The sequence below is a fragment of the Anabrus simplex genome, chromosome 6 (genome assembly GCF_040414725.1).
Source record: "Anabrus simplex isolate iqAnaSimp1 chromosome 6, ASM4041472v1, whole genome shotgun sequence".
In the NCBI taxonomy this organism is placed as follows: Eukaryota; Metazoa; Arthropoda; class Insecta; order Orthoptera; family Tettigoniidae; genus Anabrus; species Anabrus simplex.
Window position 1 is genome coordinate 344,987,547 of NC_090270.1, and position 22,437 is coordinate 345,009,983.

The window sequence follows — 22,437 nt, forward strand, 5'->3', positions numbered from 1 at the left end:
ATGCCATTCCTGTAGGCTATCCAATCTACTGCCGACTTTTCCTTGACTTACATTCTGCCACCAGATGATTGCAGCATAAGCCATCAACGATCTAATGATCATTGTGTATATCCACATTACCATTGATGGCCCTAGGCCGCATGTCTTCCCAACGGCTCTTTTATATGCATACAGCAAATTCTTGGCCTGATTTATGTTCCTTTCTATATGTGGATTCCAGGTTAGATTTTTATCTAACACTACACCTAGGTGCAATGCCGGTTTTTTCAAATATATATATATATCATACCTGCCCACCCTTCCGATTTGCCTGGAAACTTTCCGGTTTTTAACTCATTTTCCGATTTATTTTTACTACTTCTGATTTTTTACTAATATAACCTCTAGTACGGCCGGTACTCTTCCCCTAGGATAAATTCTTATTTGTTTGTGTAATTTTTGAAACTTCATTTTCAAGCGTATTTATTTGATGCTTTATTTCGTGAATGTTTCGTCCGTCGCTTTCATGTATCGTGTTTCCCGCTCACCACAGCAGCGTGTGCGCTTGATACAGCTGGGGGTTCGGGGTGGCAGTCGTCCTGCAAGCAAGAGGCTAGCGCGCGCTAACGACTCAGTTAATTGTGACGAAAGAATGCGTTTGTTATTGTTGTAAAGGATTGGTCATTACTGGCAAGAGAACTATTTGTCACATCTGTCCTGCTCAGAAAAGGCAAATGACGACAACATACTGCAGCGAATGTCACCGCGCGTATTGCAAGGAACATAGAGCAAATTTTTGCACTAACTGCTGTAAATGAGACACCAGGGACTTGAAAAACTAGGAGTTAACACTCTGTAAAATAACTTACATGTTAATAAATGCTTCTTATATTACATTTTGTGTGCAATTACATTTTATATCATGGAAATAAATAGTCGTAAATTTTACAAGGGTTTGTGTTTATGTACTGCCAAATTATTGTATTCTAGGGTTAATAATGTATGGGACATATTGAATTGTTTTCTATGTGGTAGTTTTGCGTATTTAAGTGCATAATTTTAATGAGTTGAATGTTTTTAAGGGGGTTGTGTCGGTGACAGTTTCTGGTATATATTTTCTCGTTATGGACAAAACATATAACAAACGTTATCTCTAAGTGTTCAGAGGTACCTATAAATTTCCGTTCAATTTACTGTCTGGATAAAGGAAACTACCATATTTTCTCGCGTAATTAACGCCCTTGCATAATTTACACATCCCAATATTTTTGGGTCGAAAGTGGAGAAAAAGAAAATGTTCACGTATTTGACGCACCCACAACTTCGAACATCCATCATTCAGCTTCGGATGCGTTTCGAAATAAAGATGTCAACTACTCAAGTAGCAGGCTTCCTATTACGAAAGCGGGCATTCCAAATACAGGGCAACGTGCTGTTATTAGCCGTCAGAAAATCCCACTGCACTAGTTTTATGAGTGTTTCGGGTACAGAACATTCTGTGATCTCAAAAATTGTTTGCCAGTCCACAGTATTGAATAATACTGCATCATACAAACTCGCGGTGATCAGTTACGCGGAAACATACTGGAATAGAACAGCGGGCAGCAAGTATTCAGTGTCCAAATGAAAAATGCGCTACTGCGGTAACAGAGGCGCACTTCAAGCGGCCAACAAGTCTCGCAAAGCATTTCGCGGACCAAAAAGCGGCAAGTTTCCGCAAGTAGAGGATTATCTGCCTAAATATATGATTTAGTTACACAATGTTGGATAAGCCGTTTCTCACAAAATGCTGTATTTTAAAGAATGAGAAATAGCCACGGCACATGGAATTAATGTCACGGATTTGAAGGTTAGCTGAGGCTTGATTAATTTTATGGAGAGAAATGGACTTACTCTTCGACGAAGAACATTATGCCAAAAAACGGCGAATGATTTCAACCATGCTCATGGCTTTGTGATTGAGAAGCGTAAAGTGCAGGACGTCTGACCTGCGAATATAGGTTAGAATTTACTCTCACGTCGTGCATGGAGTAAGCTAAGTTTAGACTTGTTGACTAATGATAATATCTTGCCGTATGTGAGAGGAAAGACGTTTCAAACGTGTTTATGGATTACTTAGATTATATTGACGATCTCGACGCAGAAAACAATGGGAAATATAATAGTGCACAGGCTTACAGTGCGTGAAATATTGTTGGCTACCGAATGTATGATTCGAAGCAGTGTCCGAGTGAATCGATTAACAGGAACGGCGAGCTCACGGCATACGATTCAGCTTACTCCCAGCGGACAGTGCTGAGTGGCGCACTCACTGGACATTGAGGGGGAGCCGAGCTTCCGCTGCAGCAAGACAGTGAATCATGGCACATCGAAAGAATCGTGAACGAGCGCGGCTCAGTGAGACACATGATACACACGGCTCCTTATCGGCTCGCTGGACACGCGGAGTGCCGAGCTTCCGCTGCAGCGAGACAGTGAATCATGGCACATCGAAAGAATTGTGAACGAGCGCGGCTCAGTGAGACACATGATACACACGGCTCCTTATCGGCTCACTGGACACGCGGAGAACCGAGCTTCCGCTGCAGCGAGACATACAGTGAGCCATGGCACATCAAAAGAATTGTGAACGAGTGCGGCTCAGTGAGACACAAGATACACACAGCTCCTTATCGGCTCACTGCAGCGAGACATACAGTGAGCCATGCTACACTGAAAGAATCGTATGCTATAATGGACTCTCGAGCTCAGCTCATTTGAAAATAATACCCATTTTCATTCACTGTCCTCTTCTTACAGGGAGGTTTAAATAATAGATGGATTTATTTGCAGTGTTAAAAAGGTAGTCACAACATAATTCTGAAGTAGCTAGTAAGTAGGTAGGCTATTAGGTTATACTATTTATTAGTTTAATGAATCTTAGTATTATAACTTAGTTGACATTTGACAATTAAACTCGACTCTAGCCTGCCCTATGACTATGAGTCATGCTCATGACCACTCAAAAGTACCTGTTTTATATTGGGAAGAATGGCTCAGTATTCTCTCAGTTCATATGTCACATCGTTGCACAAGACTTCAATCATATGTGGACAGACGCAATAACAGTATGTTGAATCAGAAAACCAGCGGGCTACTGTACCTCTCGGTATACAAAATATGACTATTAAAAAAAATCCTCAGCTGATAGAAAAATACTTTTTTTTTAAATGACTGAGTGAGTTGTCTGCGGTTAATATTGCGTGGCTATGCGCTTGCATTCGGGGGATGGTGGGTTCGAATCCCACCGTCGGCAACCGTTAAGATGGTTTTTCCGTAGTTTCCCCATTTTCACACCAGGAAATGCTGGGACTGTACCTTAATTCAGGTCATGGCTGCTATACCTTCCTAATCCTAACCTTTTCCACCCTGCTTCGCCGGAAACCTTCGATGTATTAGAGTAACTAGCATTTTTTCTAAGAAAGGAGTTCATAGTATGAAGACCAGATGGCAGCTGCGAGCACTGAATGCTGTTGCTGCTGTCTTACCAGCACATACTACACAGATGCAGTAGGAGCGGTGACCAATGAGCCGTGAATCGAATGTCCCATCACTAGCATGAAAGGCAAGAACCGTGTAATGTGCACACGGAGAGTTTCAGGAACGCTCAGGAAGGAATCCTTTCCTTTCCTTCTAAATCTACTTGGAGATCACTTACAGCTTAATTCCGTCTTAATTTTGTTGTATCTCTCAAATTACAGTTGCTGTGTGCCCTATGAGTGTTTGGTACCGGAACATTTCAGTACAGTTGCCGGTGATCTAATTAACGTTTACCGCGCAACTGCTGGCCGTATCTTTCATCGCGTGGTTAAAGCACTGTTGAGGCTAAGAGGGAGGTATATTAACAATTTGTTGGTTGTTTTGATCCACCTTTTCAATACAAATTAGTCTGTGTTGCTAGGTCGTAATGTTACAACACTAATTTACCGGGACATGTTTCGCTTTATTCACAAGCATCATCAGCCTGTACAATTGTCTCAAGGTTTTTGTCATATTTGGATTGTTGTTACAAATTTCATTACATTGAATGTAAATCTAATTCCAGTGATAACAATATTTAAAACATAGGAATAATATACACATTAAAAATTATGACAATATGATTTGCAATGTTAAAATGGAGTAACTCTTAATTCTAAAACACATTGACGTCCAAAACACATTTTTTTACAATTTGAAAATTTGGCTAAGAGTTGTTTGCAATCTTAAAATAAAATTGATTCAACCATAATTTGGCATTAAAATTTGAGTCATAAATGTAAATATTGGATGTTAATATATAGGAGCCATAGTTTCAAAAGTGCGTTGGTTTCTAGAATACAGTAACATTTCAGTATTGAGAATTTTAGTTAAGAATTGTGCTGCTCTCTAAATAATGTTATTTACAAAGACTGTAATTTTGCATCATGCGTGATTAGAGTCGTGATGATAATCTAGAATTGAAGTCATGGGTTCGTTGGAGAATGGCTTCTAGATTTGATGAGGCTTGCTGCTGCAGATTGGCAATTTGATCAAAGGAAGTATTGACATATTTAATTCTTGTTTGTAGCGACCAGACTCTCCGTTCGATATTGATTGTTTTAATGTAAGTTATGGTTAAAAGGGGCTTCAATCCAAATTTTGAGTATCTGATTTTGTTTCTTTCGAGACATAGAATGGATGAAGCATCTGGAACAAATGGAAATTAACTTAAGTAATATTGTGTGTGTGTGTTGTGCTTGTAATGTGAGTGTTGATGTTGCATTATCACTTACCCCTTCGTCTGCTGCTACTGAATCTTGTGGACCTTATTGCGTTACTGTGACTATTGTCTGTTGTGGTTCTACTCCTTGTGTTGTACGTATGAAAGAGCTGTTGTGAAGGGCGGGTAGGGGGTTGAGGGGAAGAGATGTTGGGCGGGGCGTTTGCTATTGACGTGCTATGTGGTAGGGAATTCTTATCTGTTGTCGAGGTGGGGGGTAGAGGACGATCCTGCAGGCGGGGCGTTAAGCTTTGGCGTGTTATGTGGAGAGGGATTTTTTTGCGTTGCCGAAATGGTTTCAGTTGTGAGTGTATTTAGATTGAATATTTTAAAGAATTTGCTTTTATCTGATTTGAGATTTCGTAATAATGTTGGCAACTGCTCTATTAACGGACTTTATTTCGACCGCGTCATTCAAGTTTTTTCCTTTATTAACTCTTTCCGGTCTAACTGCGGGCGTAGCGGTTTGACAATTTGCTAAAAATCGAGAACGAGCTATGCACGCATTCTGGTGGTTACATCGTGTTTCCTAATGTATTAGTTACGAGAGTATTTAAGCAGATGGCAGTATTATATGTCTAAGTCAGAGAATTTACGATATATTTGAACAGCATGCATCAGTAGATGTTGTCACTCAGTGAGCTTTAAGACATGGCTTCTCACGGCAAACATGTGCTTGACGAAAGTGATATTTTTGATATTTTATGATATAAGTTTATGCGCAAATGAACATATTATTGACATATGAATTCGAAACAACTTCTTGCATTTCATTATGATTGGAGTTCGTTTTACGGCCTAGCTCATGTTCCCGCGTATTTCATATTTGCGTGAATACGTAAGATTGTCTACATATTCGTAAAGTTGTCTGTTTAGAAGACTGTATTTTCTCTTTCTCAGAAGTCTATTTTGGTAAACGGAACAATATTTTTACATTTTAGTAACTTTTAACAAAATTTATCAATTAAAATAACATTTCGTAAGAGCACCCATTTTCATTATTGTAATTATTACTATTATTATTGAAAATTTTTTATTTTTATATCGTACTTATCGTTGTTGTTTTGTAATTGCAATGCATATTTTATATTAGCGAAAAAGGTAAATATTACTGTATCTCAGAAAAATGTACTTGCTTCGTTATCCGTCAGACCTTTCCTCCATTAGCAAAACACGGTATAATATATAAACAATTTTAAAATCTCAAGTGATAGTTGACATGATACAAAGAGCGCTTTTGAAAATTAGATGCTCAAACAAGCACAAAGACAAAAGAATCATGTCAATATCTCTTACAGGTACAGAGATATAATATTTTAAAGATCCTTAAAAATGCCCAGTCCACAACGTTTGTTAGGGATATTAAGGCCCAGACTGGAATGGGTTAAAGTATTGATCCAGATAAATATATGTTTTCGAACTCTGTCATTAGCTTCCCCTTTTCGATTCTTTTGATTATTGTAAGGTCTTTGTCTATTGAGGTGTAATGATGGCCGGTTTCTTTCATATGATTACTCATTGCAGAGTATTTATTGTGTTTTAAGGCGTTAAAGTGTTCCATGTATCTGGTTAGGAAACTGCGTCCAGTTTGGCCAACATATGAAGATTTACACTGTGCGCATGTTAGTCTGTATGTTCTAGAGCCTTGAAATTTGTTGTTATAGGTATTTACTGTGTTATGGTTAAAAAAATAAGTTTTTGTTAGTGTTAAATGTTTTAAAGGCTATTTGCATATCCCGTTTTTTGAGTGGGTTTACTATTTGGCGAATCTTTGAACTGGTGTAAGTGAAGGTTGCGTATTTTGATTTTTTAGTCCTTTCCGGTGCGAGGTTTGTGGCTATTTTGAGCTTTACTTTGTTGATGATTCGATTTACTATGTCTGCTTTATATCCATTGGCTAGTGCTAGTTCTTTTATAAAGTTTATTTCTTTTGTAAAATTCGCGGGTGATAAGGGTATTTTGTAGGCTCTGTAGACCATACTGAAAAAGGTTGCTTGTTTGTGGGATTTGGGGTGGAGTGAGTCATTTCTTATTGTTATTGGCGTGTGTGTTGGTTTTCTGTATATCTGATAATCAAATTTGGATTTTAAGCGTGTTACGGTAACATCTAGATAATTCAATGAGTTGTTTTTTACGTCTTCTTTGGTAAATTTTACGTATCTATCGATGTTGTTTAAAATTTCAAGGATTTTTTTCGCTGTTATTTTTTCGGTTGTCTGTTATTACAAATGTATCGTCAACAAATCTCAGCCAAAGACAGATTCCTTCTATGTTTGGTTTAATTATGCTATGTTCTATGTTATCCATATAAATATCTGCTAATATTCCTGAGCTGGGGTCACCCATAGCTAAACTTAATTGGTGGTAAATTTTATTGTTAAAGGTGAAATAGTTATTATTTAATACGAATTTAAGTATTGTAATAAATTCATCTACTTCTAGCTTACTTAAGTTGCTATATTTGGAAAGGTTTGAGTTAATAATTTTGATCGTTTAATGGGGATATTTGAATACATATTGGAAATGTCAAACGAGCTCGTTCTATGGTGGGGTTGTAAGTTGAAGTTTTTAAATCTTTCACAAAATTCAATTGAGTTTTTAATTGAGGAGTTACTCTTGAACTTATAATGCTTTTTGAGGAACTGATGTATAAATTTTGATATTTTATATGTTGGGCTATTTCTGCTGTTTATAAATGGTCGAATGGGTGTATTGTTTTTGTGTACCTTAGGTAGTGCCTTTGCCTTGGGTAATGTTGGGTTCATGTTGACCATTTTTTGTTGTTCTTGCTCATTAAATAGAATTAATTAGAATTAAGAGTTACTCCATCTTAACATTGCAAATCATATTGTCATAATTTTTAATGTGTATATTATTCCTATGTTTTAAATATTGTTATCACTGGAATTAGATTTACATGCAATGTAATGAAATTTGTAACAACAATCCAAATATGACAAACCTTGTGACAATTGTATAGGCTGATGATGCTTGTGAATAAAGCGAAACATGTCCCGGTAAATTAGTGTTGTAACATTACGACCTAGCAACACAGACTAATTTGTATTGAAAAGGTGGATCAAAACAACCAACAAATTGTTAGTATATCATAGCATAGTTCAATACGGGTCTAATCATGAGATTAGTTACATGTAATAAGAGGGAGGTACGCTTGCAAATGATAATGATTGTTCGGAAAATAAAAGGATATTCTTCACGTTGGCAGGTCTCCATACATCGTGGGTGCAATTGACTGACTGCACGCATATTCCCATTTTTTGCCCTCTCGGTGACAACGGTGAACTTTTCAGAAATCGGAAGAGGTATTTATCTTTCTTTTGTTTCAATTTGCTTAACGTCACACCAGCACAGATAGGTCTTATGGCAACGGTAGGGTAGGAAAGGCGTAGGGATTGGGAAGCGGCCGTGGCCTTAAGGTTCAGACCAAGCATTTGCCTGGTGTGAAAATGGGAAAATTTTGCTGTGGATGTGGGCGATTTGTATGAAGAAACCACCATCAGTTTTAATTCTTCCCGCGTGTCCATGACTTTGTTTTGCTTCCGCCTTCGATTTTAAGTCCTTCCACAGAATTTTAATTTGCACTTCTCTGCGCATTCCGTCACTCGAGAATTCTTCTGTCACGACTTTCCACGAATTTCTTATCCAGGGGGCCAATGACCTAGATGTTAGGCCCCTGTAAACAAGCAGCATCTTTCTTATCCAGCATCTTTATGTTGTGTTTCCTACACCCTATATCCTTTGCATAGATCGTCATTATCTCTATTAACAAACATTTATCTTTTTCGCTTACGTTTTTCCCCCGTTTCCTACCGCACATAACTTTATCCATTTAGATTTCTTTAAAGGAGATACACAAACACAACACTACTCCGCGAGTAACGAACTCTACGTTACTTCCGGAGTGAATAACTCCCGTAGTAATTTACTTCTTTAGTATGGACCTCTTTAGTAAACGCTACTTCCGTAGTAATTTACTCCAAGATGGTGCGCGCCACCCACAGTGTTATCGCACGCGCTACCGGAAGCAAGAAAACAACACTGTACTGCAATGCTTGCTGTAACAGCTGATGGCAGAAAGCTTGCACCTTACATAGTTCTAAAACGAAAATGCCTAAAGCAAAATTTCCGCGAGTGATCCACGTTCGTATTGAAGAAAAAGGGTGGATGGACACGTCACTCGTACAAGATTGGATGTGAACGGTTTGGGGTAATGTAGCAGGGTCCCTCCTTTGATGCCTGGCCCTTCTCGTGTTGGACAATTTCCTTTTTTTGCTGGTATGTCATTCAGGTATTGTCAGATCGTAATGGGAAGAATATTTTCCAGTGTCTTGGTACTTCAAACCCACGTGTCTAACTTAACTGATATACCCTATTTGACTTTTCAGAAAAAATCTCACGCCTGAATTTTGCGCCAAATGACGATAACCGCAAATGAGTTGAACCAGTTGTGTTGATATTATATTTGATGTATCTTTGAAATGTAAATGATTTGTAAATAATTTATAAATATCCAAATTACTTGAATTTTTTACGCATCCAAAGTTTTCATCAAAAAAGTACGTTAATAAGGGAGAAAATACGGTATTATGTATTTTGTTGAGTGTGTTGGTGTAACAAATATTATTATTCATGTGGGTCATAAATGAGAGTGATCAGGTACATTGCCTTGTAACCATTTTTATGTTTTCTTAGTTTAAGATTTTAAATTTAATGGTCAATTCACATTGTAACTGTGGATATGTATGCCTTTTATCCTGACCTTTTTTCATATAGACCGTAGTGGAATATATGTGATGAAATCTAAGAATTAAGAAGTATTCCTATTTTTGGTTTCTAAAAGTTGGCAGGTATGATATATATATGTATATCTTGTCCAGAGAGCTTCAGTGATCTCTTTCCCTCTAATTTTCTCCTTCTTGTAAAAGGTACCAGAGTTATCTTGATTGGGTTGAGTGATCTTTGCATGAGGTCCTGGATAACACTTATCACCTTACCTCGTACCACAATCAATAGGTCATCTGCGTATCCTTGTGCATAGAAACCCTGTTCGTTGAGCATAGGTATGATTTTGTTCACCGTGAGATTCCACAGCAGAGGCGAAAGAACTCCTCCCTGAGCACAGCCTCGGGTGGCCCTAACCGTTAGCGTTTCTTCAAACAGGGTTCCTTTTATCTTCCTTCTGTTTAACATGGATTTAATCCATTTGACGACGGTTTTACTCACCTTGCTCTTTTCCGATGCTTTGGTCGTAGAGTCATAGGTTGTATTGCTGAAGGCTCCTTCTATATCTAGAAATGTTGCCAGTGCAATTTCCTTATATTCTAGGCTGTCCTCTAGTGTACAAACCAACTGGTGGAGTGCTACTTCAGTGGATATGCCAGGTCTATGTGCAAACTGATTTTCATGTAACGTTGAGTTTAGTTGCACCGTTCTTCTGATATATTTATCCAGAATTTTCTCCATTGCTTTCAGTGTGAAGAAGGTTAAACATAATGGTCTGTATGCTTTGGCTTGGGCATAGTTTGCCCTTCCAGGCTTAGGTATGAATACTGCTTTAGCTTCAGACCATGATTTCGATATGTACCATGTCTGTGGAGCATACACCTGTATTATCTTCAGTAGTTCCTCGTTTACATGTGTGTGCATTATTATAATTCTTTCATTTACATACTCAACTTCAGCTATTGGTTTGACATTCTGATTCACTACAAATCCACTCAATTTCTTTTCTCTTTACTGTTACCCATCCAGTACAAGGTGTACTCCTTTCTTAGTTTCTTCATTCCTTTCCCTTTCCATTTTACTTCCCTTAATCCCAGGATGTTGAGTTTTCTTCTCTCCATTAGGTCAATCTGTACAGATATTCAAGAAGAGAATAAACAGCAACAGAGAAAATAATTGAAATGTTAGAGGGCATTCGACTAGTGCAGGTTATTGTAAATAAAAATGTGTGTGAATAAATTAATTCCATCCCCTGGTCTATGGAGTTTGGACAGCCAAAGTAGGGGACTACCTGTACGGGTGAAGTACAGTGGGGACTTTGAGGGCCCTGGGACCACTACGGTAGCTGTGAAGGCCCTTCAGGAACTCTGAAAAGTGGTGGCAAAAGGGGCTCTGGTTAAGACGCAGCAGGTTGTTATGCTACTTAGGTTCCAAAATGGGTATAAAATAAATAAATGCAATGTAAATTTTAATCTTATACCAGTTGTATAGTATTATTTGAAGTAATTCCACATACTGTATATGAGTTGGCTATTGTTAGCATAAATTGTATAATATTGTATTCTAGGAAAATTTTCTTCTTCTCTTGTTAATTTAAAATTTAGTGCATGTCAATAATGTATTTTAGTGAACCATTTGCCATTTGAATATGACAAGCAGATTAGAGCAGATGTAGGATGCAATGCAATAGTTACGTAGAAATGAAAAGGTTAGCACAGGATAGGATGGCGAGAGCTGCATCAAACCAGTCTAGGGCGAAACATGTTCCTAATTAGTATATGTAATTCATGTAGGATTTAATCACTACAGAATATAATTGTATTAAATAGGTGGACACAGTAAATTTTATTCTTGAAAAAATTTTACAATTGAGACTGCACGATAGTTGTGAAGAAATTCTTTGTTCCTACTTTTAAATACTGGAATAACTTTAGAAATTTTAAGTAGATCAGGAAAACTCCAAACTCTGAACACTTTTTAAAAATAAAAGCTAGAGGTTCAGAAATCAAATGTATTATTCTTTTGATGATGTAATTAGATAACCAATAACAATCCATACTCTTTAGGGTTTGATAATTTTAAGCTAACTTTAATTAGTTCATCAGATGTTATTTCAACCCAATGGAAAGTGTTTCGGCAGGGGGGTTAATTGTGAAGAAAGTCACTCGCAGCTGTACCTGTTGTCTTAATTTGCTCTCCGATTTCTTTTACAGAGTTTAAGAAATAATTATTCAGTTCTTCCGGATCGAGAAATGTGTCTTGAGTTCGAGTAGGGATGATTTCTTGTACTATAACATCCTGTACCTGTAAAATGTGTTCATATCTTTAAGGCGCTTGATATTAAATGAACGAGCACGATTCTTAATCTAGGGAGTGGCTTTATCATTGGAACTGGTACAGAGAGAGGTATAGTCATCAATTTGAGAGATTATTTTGATAAATTGAGTTTATTGATCATCAAAAGCAAGTTCATATCACCTTCGTACAGCAGCGTGGAAGTGTCGTGGCTGGTTGGTACCTCCAAGTCCTGGGATGGTGCTGGACATCGACTGGGCAGGGACCACACCTGCTCGGATGAGGAGTTCTGGAATGTCTGGAGGTTCTGGAAATGTCTCGACGTTCTGGAAGTCTCGACGTTCTGGAATGTCCTGACGTTCTGGAATGTCTCGGAGATTGGCACACGTTCCTGGGTTCGATTTGAGACGTAATTCACACCTGAATTTCCTGCACGGCACTCCACACATTCAGGGCACTGTCTGAACAGATATGACCCTTTAATTATGGTTACTGCACTCTAGATATTAAATCAAAACGTTCTGGAATAATCACTCGAACAAGTACTGGTAGAAATGCAAGTTCATAATGCAAGCTCACTATAAGTCAGAATGTTCTAGAGGATTACTGTCACTGCAGTCCTAAATGCATAGTTCTGAAGATTTAAAACATATTGGCAATGAACTGAATAAGTAGCACTCGGAAACTGTCCTGTTGCATTAATAAGCAAAGTGAATAGCCATTAAAGAAAATAATATTTGAAAGAAAAAGTCTGACTTCATAAATTCTGGATCACTCAAAATACTGGAAAGTTCTAGGCTTTCTGGAAATGCGATATGCGTATTCTGAATTGTCACAGTCTTTAAGAATCAAAACATAAGTCCTTGTGCAGCACTTGGAAAGCATAGCATATTTCACAATTAAACGTAATGTTGAATGTCCCCTAAGTTCAATGTTCCAGAAATTGATTCAAAACTATAAGTTCGAATAAGTTCGAAACGTAAGTTCAATGCGATACACAACACACGTGAAATTCAATCGTCGTCGAATAAGCAAGTCCTTATGTGGCACTTCAAAAAAAAAAAAAAGTTCCAATGTATAGAAATAACAAAGTTCCAATGTGCCAAAATGTTTAAGTCCCAACACGACACTCGAAGAAAATAAAGTTCCGTGGTGTCGAAATGTTAAAGTCCCAACACGACACTCGAAGAAAATAAAGTTCCGATGACAATGTTCCAGTACGTCACCTTAAGGAAATAATAGTCTTATCGCGACACTTGGCGAAAATAACTAAGTTCCAATGAGACGCTTCAGAAAAAAAAAAAAGTTCTTATATGGCACTTTAAGAAAACATCAAAGTCCAATCACGACACACGAAAAAACAAAGTCCCAATGTGGCAATATGACAAAGTTCCAATACGATGCTCTCAAAAGTAAAGTCCCATTCAGGCACTTCAAGAATATGATAAAGTCCTGATACAGCACTTAGAGAAAATACCGAACTTGGATTTCGCAGACTGTCAACTAGAAGTTCGACACGCACAACACTTCTCTTGTCACCCGTGTCACAGAGACGGCGGAGTGACAGACACTGAATTCGTAGGTCGGGTGGTCTTCCTTTTATACACATTCGCATGGAAGTGTCTAGAACTCGGGTACTGTCTACCCTAATAACTTCTATAATACTCGGTGGATTTTCTTGAAATCTGAAGAGATGATGTCCATTGTAAAGGCTTTTAAGTTGGCAATGTCAAAATAGCGATAAATTAGCTCAAAATGTACTTTTGAGGACGAGCTGGATCATTACCATATATGGTAGCGGATAGCTGGCTTACGGCGGCCACGTCACTCGCTGGGTACGTCACTGCGTTCGGCGGGCTGCCTACCTTCCATCTCGCGCGAAGTTCAACAAACATACTTCGGACTTCTCTCGTAGCGGTGTTCCCGGTACAATCCCATGCTGCCTTGCATTTGTTGGGTGCATTCTCAATATATTTTTCACAAGCTAAAGTTTTGGCATGGATTTTTCTTTTATATAACTTTTTACAATTAAGATAAGCTTTATACACGCCATTCTGCTCGGTTCCTCCTTGACAAGAGTTTTTATAAATTCTATACAGCAAAAGCATCTTTGTCTATACTGAGTCAATTAATCAGTATACCAGTTCAACGTCTTGCTTTTAAGTTTACCATTATGACTAATTTTTACCAGTGGTGAACATAAATGCCACAATACAACCAATTTATCCAAAAAGTTTCCAAATACAGTTTCAATATCATTTTCACCCATTTGAAATTCAAATACAAAGCCCCAGTTAATTTGTTTCAGATTTTCAATAAATATGTTAATATAATCATCACCCTGATTTTTTACCCACATCAGAACAGGTTCGTCATTGTAAATTATGTCAGGCTGGTTAAGATATAAGGATATAAGCAAGGGGTCATGATCTGCTAAACCCCCACCAACAAGTCTAAATTTGTACAAATCTCAGAAAAAATTTACAATACTATTATCCAAGCATGCATTATTACGTGTCTGTAGCTTGTTTGTGTAAGTTAAATTTGGAGTTCTTAGTCAATTCAGAAAATTTATAGAAATCTGCCCATCTAAATATGCCATCTCTGTGTTAAAATCCACACAAACAACAACTTTGGCCTTAAACTTCAAAATTTTTTCCATTACTTATTCAAAATTCTTAAGAAATACGTAAGCATCAGCATTTGCAGATCTATACAAACTAACAATTATCAAATTCTGATCAACCAGCTTCACACAACTAAATTCTCCCTCCAATTCCACCCAATACTGACTTAAATCAATTTTTACAAATTTAAAACACTCTCTAACTAAGATCCCAACTCCTCCATTTTTCTTTTTACTCCTACAAAACATATCTGCAACAGTATATCCACTGGGCACGAAATATTCTACTTGATTTTCAGAAAGCCAATGCTCCGATACACAAATTACATCAACTTTTTTAGTTTGGCAAAAGTGTTCTAATTCTAACAACTTATTTCTAATGCATTGCATCACTTGCAATAGATTGAGAGATTACCCTTGCTATCCTCCTTTTGGATGCCATTTACCTCTCGGCAACTACTTTTTGTATCACTCATTATTGGTGGAGATTTCTGACCTGATGTTTCATGTACAGTAAAACCTCGTTAATTCGAAGTCGTTGGGACTTAAAAATCGGACTTCGAATTACGTGATTTCGAATTAACCGCCAATTCGCAATTCAGAAGTACCAACCCTTGCCGCGTTACAAAATATTCTAAGGCCCGTTATAGCATGCAGTTAACCTTGATTTACAGTTTATACCTTTCAAATGCCATGAAAAAAGAACTATTTCCTAAATGTATCCAAGAAGGTGCAATTACAGTATTCAAATAATGCACTCGGATATCTCACTGGTAAACATAACCTCACGCATCGAAAGAAAGAAAAAAAAAGAGATTCAAAGACGAGGAGAAATTTATGCTGGCTCCCATGTGCAAGTGCTTTATTAATTGGATTACTATACAGTATGTATTTTAGATGCCTTGTATTTACACAGAAAGTAACCGATGCTCTTAAAATCGAACTTTCCTATGACTATCCTCGGACGATTTCCCGCCATGGCACTTCTCTCGCACTTCAGAAATGTAAACACTTGCAGCGTCACAAAGTATTCTAAGACCCATTAATACATGCAATCACTTCGATTCACAGTTTAAACCTTTCAAATGCCATGGAAAAATCTATTTCCGAAATGTATCCAACACGGTGCATTTACAATGTTCAAATAATGCACTTGGATAAATCACTGACAAACATAACCTCACGCAACGAAAGAAAAAATCGCACAATTCAAAGACGAAGATAAATTATGCCGGTCCCCCTGTGCAAATACATTATTTTTTGGATTTCTGTACTGTTTGCATTTTTAGATGCTTTGTACTGGCATGGAAAGTGCCAGACGCCCTTAAAACATTGTAGCTTATCGAATTCTCCTATTTAAACATAAGAGTTTCATTTTTGGTCCGTATTGAACTGAGAATGGAAGATAGGAAAAACTAGAAAGGTTCCACCTTTTCAATACAAAAATGTTATAGGTTTATTTATAACATGTATTTGCACTTGGGACTAGTTTCGACGCTGTGTTGGCGTCATCATCAGCCAAAAAATGGGAAAATAGGCCAGTGTGTAGGCATTCATATTACACAAGGTGTTACATTAAACAATACAAATCTTGGAAGCTGATGATGACGCCAACACAGCGTCGAAACTAGTCCCAAGTGCAAATACATGTTATAAATAAACCTATAACATTTTTGTATTGAAAAGGTGGAATTCTCCTATGGCGAGGCGATAAAGTATCTCGCGTCCATGTGCACTACTATGACCCCCATCCCTCACCCTTGTACGATTTCCCGGCTGGCAATTTCTCCTTTAAAACCATAAGACCGTTTGGGCTCGCATTAAAATAAAGCAATGCAGTTTCACCGGCAATGAAAATATTGTTCGGTGCGTACGAATTTATTATATGAGCCATGTTTTTTCGTCAACTGTTGGTATCGCCAGTGTTCGCGGATTCTGTTTTCCCGCACACTGCCTGTTGCGTGATATTACGGCGTTCCTTAAAAGGTTGAATACAAAAGAATTCCGATTTCATTCAACTTAGCAATCATGAAGCGCACTGTAGACCCACCGAAGTGAGTGTAAATGCGGAAAGCTACCCCTCCGCGTTCCGGAACGCGCGTTCTATTATGACGCGCAGCGGATAAATTTCGAGTTGAAATTACTCTGTAACGTACTATTGTTTTAAAATGTAAAGGCAGTTTCGAATTAAAAGTCTGAATTTCGTTAATGGGGCCGACATTGTACTTCGAATTACGAATTAAACAATTGAAATAACATGCAAAACTGTATCTCATGTTTCCGGGAACGAGAGCTTCTTCAAATTAGGCGGGATTTTGAATTAACCGATTTCGAATTATCGAGGTTCTACTGTACTGGTATTTTATGAATAGGAGAATAACATACCTGAGTTTGGCTACTTACTAAACTATCTTTGATTTGATTTGGTGACCGATCTGATTCGGTCACAGATGCTAGCTTTGGTATACATGGCCTCTTAAAATTCATAACATTTGCTAGTTGACTGAATCAGCTTGAAGAACAGCTGGCTCTTTCTACTAGTTTTCCTGGTGGGTGTTATAACCTAAGGGAGTTGCATTTTTTCAAAGTACTTATCTCATGTTTAATAAAAGCGTGAACAATATTAGCAAACTTTTGTTTACCTGAATTGTTTAGATGGAGGCCATGTTTTGTATAACAGTGTCTCTCGAAACTGACCTGAGTATTCCGAAAATGTTTACCAATTTTAACAATATCTGTATTGACCTTGTCCACTTCAATGTTCACACGAGTCCGTGCCTGTGGGGCACGTTCACTACAAAGACGTTAGTGTGAGTCAACTTCCCTAGTGTATTTTTAAGTTGTGACCTTACATTCTTGGCGTCGTCGTGAGCTACGTCGTTCGTCCCACCGATGATAAGCACTGCATCGCCGCTCCCTAATGTCCTGGTTGCTTCTTCTACGTTTTCCAGGATATTGCTGATAGAAGCTCCTGGATATATTTCTCCGGTTGCTGCTAAATTCTAGTTGTTTATCACTCCTGCAATTCCCCTTCCTTAGCTATCACCAAACACAGCTACCTTTGCTGATTTAGGCCTAGCTGGGTCTTGATTCTGAAATCTAGGCCTAATTTTTTACCTCGGCACGGCAGCGGTTCGTGATGATTTGGCTTCACGCGTGCGATCACTTTCTTCCAGAATTAAATTATTTAGGGCAGAAAACCTATTTCTGATTTTTATTTCCGGGGATTCAGTTGTAGATTTCTTCTTAGCCGGCCATCCATGAACTACTTGACACCACGTGCTCGAGTTTGTTACTGTTACTGGTATATCACTCGAAGAATGGTCAGTCCCATATTCTAGCAATCGCAGTCTTTCTTTTAATTCATGATTTTCTACTTTAAGAGCCTCATTGTCCTTTTGTAGAATGTTTATAATTTCTAATGCACTTTTGTATTCCTCATTGTTTATTTTCGGTGCTTCATCGTCAATGCCGTCGCCAACTACAATATTCCGAAAACACTGCTCACAAATCCACAGGCGCACAAGTTAAAACTCGCTCCCCTTTCCGCTCTACGCTCCACCCCTCCGTTACTGCAACAATACTTCACTAGAAGTAACAAGGTTAGTTGTTCAGACACAACTGGAACAAGTGGATTCAGCTAACATCTGACTTGAGAAGTAAGTTCATCCACATTTATGGGGTATTACACTTTCATTTTACAGTTATTTTGTGTGTTCTACATTCATCATTCTAAATTCTTTTTCTCTCTTATTCAGTTACAGGCAAACTCATAAATCCTCCCAACGGTAGAACAATGTTCCAATGGGAACATTAATCCAACAAGAATGGCACAAAATTCCAAGAAACATTTTATCAGATGAGCACCGGACTAATGAATGATATTGACATGATGTTGCAACATACATGTTTTTAACCTCGAAGATAATACCATCCAACCACGCTTCTTTCTAATGAGATATCCAAGCCCAACAAGATCGACATTATACCACAGTTCCCGGTTTTGTAGCTCTGTACTTGTGTACACAGCTACTTATGACATAGGTACTTACGACATAGGTGATCATAACCACCTTTGAATGAACACATTTGTATAAACTATCAACCTAATGATTCATCCATACAGTTGGAGAAGTTCCAGTTTACGCTTTGGACAATTTCTAGTCATTGTATGATAATTTTAATTGCTTCCTTGTCACAAATTCTGGATTTTAATTAGTGTACAAATTTCAAAACTATGTAAATATCACCTAAATCACAAATTTTTGTGAAAAAAATTTTTAAGCATAAGAACATTGTATTTCGTTTTAAGTTCTAATGTTTAATTGGTTTAAGGACTTGACCTTGAGATTATTATTAGGCTGAAGATGCCCAAAACTAGGGCAAAACATGTACCTGATTAGTATATGTAATTCATATAGGATTTAATCACTACGGAATATAATTGAATTGAATATAATTGAATTGACACAGTAAATTTTATTCTTGAAAGAATTTTACCTATGTAGGCACCTAAAACTTACCTTTTTTGGGGGGCTTTCTTCACAAAATTGTGGACAGAAATGAGTTATTGTTTACACATGTGAAGTTTTTCTCTTATTCAATTCTTTAAGTTGGTGATGTTTAGGGAAATGTTACTCTTGATTATATTTACTCTTTATTCTTGAATCTCTAAGTCAAGAATTTGAAATCTTTCAGGTTGCAATAGACATCAAGAAACGGGTATTCTCTTGGGGATGGGGTGGATTAGGACGCTTGGGACATGCTGAACAAAAGGATGAATTGATTCCCAGGCTCATCAAGTTTTTCGACTCGCAGTCACGTGGAGTCAAGTCGGTTCACTGTGGCAATTCATATAGTTTGGCCATAAATGAACTTGGTAAGTGTAGTACTGTATTTGAAATGTATAAGCTTTTTTTAAAGTTATTTACAAAAATTTGGCTCTTAAAATGAAAATATGCCTTTAAGAGTGGTTTTGCCCTTTTTTAATCTATTTGAGTACTTTCTTTTGCAGGTGTTAGTTTTAATAAAAAATATGTACGGTTTAAGTGCAAGGAATACATGAACTCAAAAACAAGATTTGAAATATTTTCTTTTAGCATAAAATGCTTTTCTAGTCAAGAAAGTAATGGAATCAGATTGTTATGTTCCTGAATATACAGTGCCTGACAAAAAGAGTTAAGCACCCGGAAGGAACCGTGTCATTTTGAATGCCTCAAGAACAGTCATGTCATACTGTGAACATGTAGGATAATGTGAGACCAAGAGAACCAACAGAAAATCAATGCTGTTCAGGTACTAGGTCGAGGAGAGTGAAATTGGTTACTGGCCATGATAAATTGGAAACTATACAGCTGACATGAAAATTTGAAAGACAGTTTAAATTAGAACGTAGAATGTTAGTGGTCCCGGGCGACTGGAGTGGGACATTGATGATGATGATGATGATGATGAAGAAGAATGTTAGTGCACCAAGCGATGCAGGGATTCTTGGCATTTTGGAAAGAGGAATATCTAACCAGGCTGTTTTAAGAAAAACAGAGACTCGCTGTAAAGTTCTGGGCCATTTTATCAGCAATAATGAAAAAAATACGTACTTCTTGGGGAATGAATGGTTATATGGAAATGGTGTAGCCATCACTGTGGGCAAAAACATGTGAAATGCAGTGACTGGATGAAAGCTAATAAATAGTGTGGGTTATTGTAGCCTTGTCCTAGTTTGTGAACCATGGGCAACGGCTGAGTGGCCTAGTAAGTGGTCCTGAGAGTTGGGATATCAGTTGCTGTGGAATGTGAGTGGACATCTCCAACATATTCCGAGTCATAGCTCTCTTTGTGCTCAGACGGCTATGACTATACAATCCACCAGTGGTCCCTAACCCGTTAGAGGGGAGATCCCCACTTGGACTGTGTGCAAGTAGGGTTGCATCCTGCTTAATGAATTTACCGAGCTCAGAACATTTTAAGCAAGCCTCGGACCTATGGGAGTAGCGAAGTCCCACTTCCATTTGACAGGCGAGGGACTCCTTGAAAACAACTTGGCGAACAAAATGGAATTCGATGGGGAGCTATCAATATTGATGGGGCTTATGGAAGAAAGAAAGTAGAACTGGCTGAACTAGCAAAGAGGATGCATCTGGATGTGCTAGGAGTAAGTGATGTTCAGGTAAGGGGGGATAACGAGGAAGAGATAGGAGATTATAAGTGTACTTGACGGGTGTTAGAAAGGGGAGGGCAGAGTATGGAGTGGGGCTGTTTATCAAGAATACCATTGCACGCAACATAGTTTCTGTTAGGCATGTAAATGACTGAATGATGTGGGTAGATTTGGCAGTTCGAGGAATTAGGACGAGAATTGTCTCAGTGTATTCACCATATGAGGGTGCAGATGGGTATGAAGTGACAAGTTTTATGAAACATTGAGCGACATCATAGTCAGGGTCAACAATAAGGATAGGATAGTGCTATGGGCGATTTCAATGCGAGAGTTGGAAATAGAACTGAAGGATCCGAAAGGGTGATTGGTAAATGTGGGGAAGATATGGAAGCTAATGGGTATGGGAAGCGTTTGCTGGACTTCTGTGCTAGTAGGGGTTTAGCAGTTACGAATACATTCTTCAAGCATGAGGCTATTCACCGCTACACATGGGAGGCTAGGAGTACCATATTCATAATAGACTATATCTTAACTGACTTTGAATTTAGGAACTCTGTTAGAAATGTACGAGTTTTCCGGGGATTTTTTGATGATACAGACCACTATCTGATCTGTAGTTAACTAAGTATCTCTAGGCCTAAGATAGAGAAAGTGAAATCTGTCTACAAACAAATAAGGATAGAAAATCTCCAGGAATAGGAAATTAGAAGTACATGGATATGATTAGTGAGAAGTTCCGAACAGTTGACAAGTGAGCAGTTTCAAGATATAGAAAGAGAATGGGTGACATGCAGGGATGATGTAGTAGAAACAGCAAGGGAATGCCTAGGAACAACTGTGTGTAAAGATGGGAATAAGCGAACATCGTGGTGGAATGATGAAGTGAGAACAGCTTGTAAACGTAAAAAGGTGGTTTACCAGAAATCAATCAATCAGTCACTACTGATCTGCATATAGGACAGTCGCCCAGGTGGCAGATTCCCTATCTGTTGTTTTCCTAGCCTTTTCTTAACCCTCCGTTGGTCGCGGCTCATTTCTTAACGCCGCTGGTCGTGGGTGAGCGCTCCGCTCACCATTAATGTAATATGATTTTTGAGGCCTTTATTGTTATTTTTGGTGTTATTGTTTTAATTTTGATACTTTTTTATTCTTTAATTACTTTTTTGTTGACAGGTTAAGTTAAGTACAATATTCATTGAAACAGAATACACATAATTATGCAAACACCATGGTGACTTACTCTTCTACGGAATAGCAAACTTTACAGCACTGTACAAAGCCCTCAAATATTTCTCGTATCGTTGCCAATTTATCGACGGGTTTCCTTTCATTTGTCGCCTGAGCATCATCAAATTGGGACATCTCAAAAGTAAGTAAAATCTCCGGTATGACATCACTAGGCGAAATATTTCTGTAGCTGTCCTATCCGTCGCCCACACTGTCTTCGCATTCTGTGTAACACGTGTGACACCTGGTGGATGAATCACAATGTTTCTTTCCTCCCTACGTTTTGTTGGGGCTAGGGGTATGAATATTCCACTGAGTAATGTTGTTACGACCAATGTATTGAGGATCAGGCTCGACTGGCTGACCAGGAATGGCTTCATCCACAGAAACATCAGATGCGCTGTCGTGATCGCTGGTATCTATATCATCAATGAACATTGTTTTTCTCATTGACTATCGCTACTGTAATATGTCAATATTATATCTTAGTATTTACAATTTAATTACCAATCGTGTACCTGCTCAGTATCCGAGTACTCAGAATCTTCATTATTGCATTCAGCTAAGAGAACTGCTTCATCATCCGACTCCTCTAATAACCAATTATAAAATCATGAAATCTTGTTTCAT

The 22,437-nt window shown here is 38.0% G+C and overlaps 1 protein-coding gene across 2 annotated transcripts in view; it reads left to right on the forward strand.

Moving 5' to 3' along the window:
• The window catches only part of LOC136875365 (protein RCC2 homolog), a 321,715-nt gene that overhangs the window by 173,078 nt on the left and 126,200 nt on the right, over positions 1-22,437 (forward strand). For both annotated transcript variants that reach the window (XR_010860420.2, XM_067148916.2), the window contains exon 8: positions 19,122-19,302. Coding sequence is in view for 1 of the 2 variants with exons in the window: in XM_067148916.2 (XP_067005017.2) it covers positions 19,122-19,302 (181 nt within the window). In the remaining variant the exon portion in view is untranslated. The remainder of the gene's footprint in view (positions 1-19,121; positions 19,303-22,437) is intronic.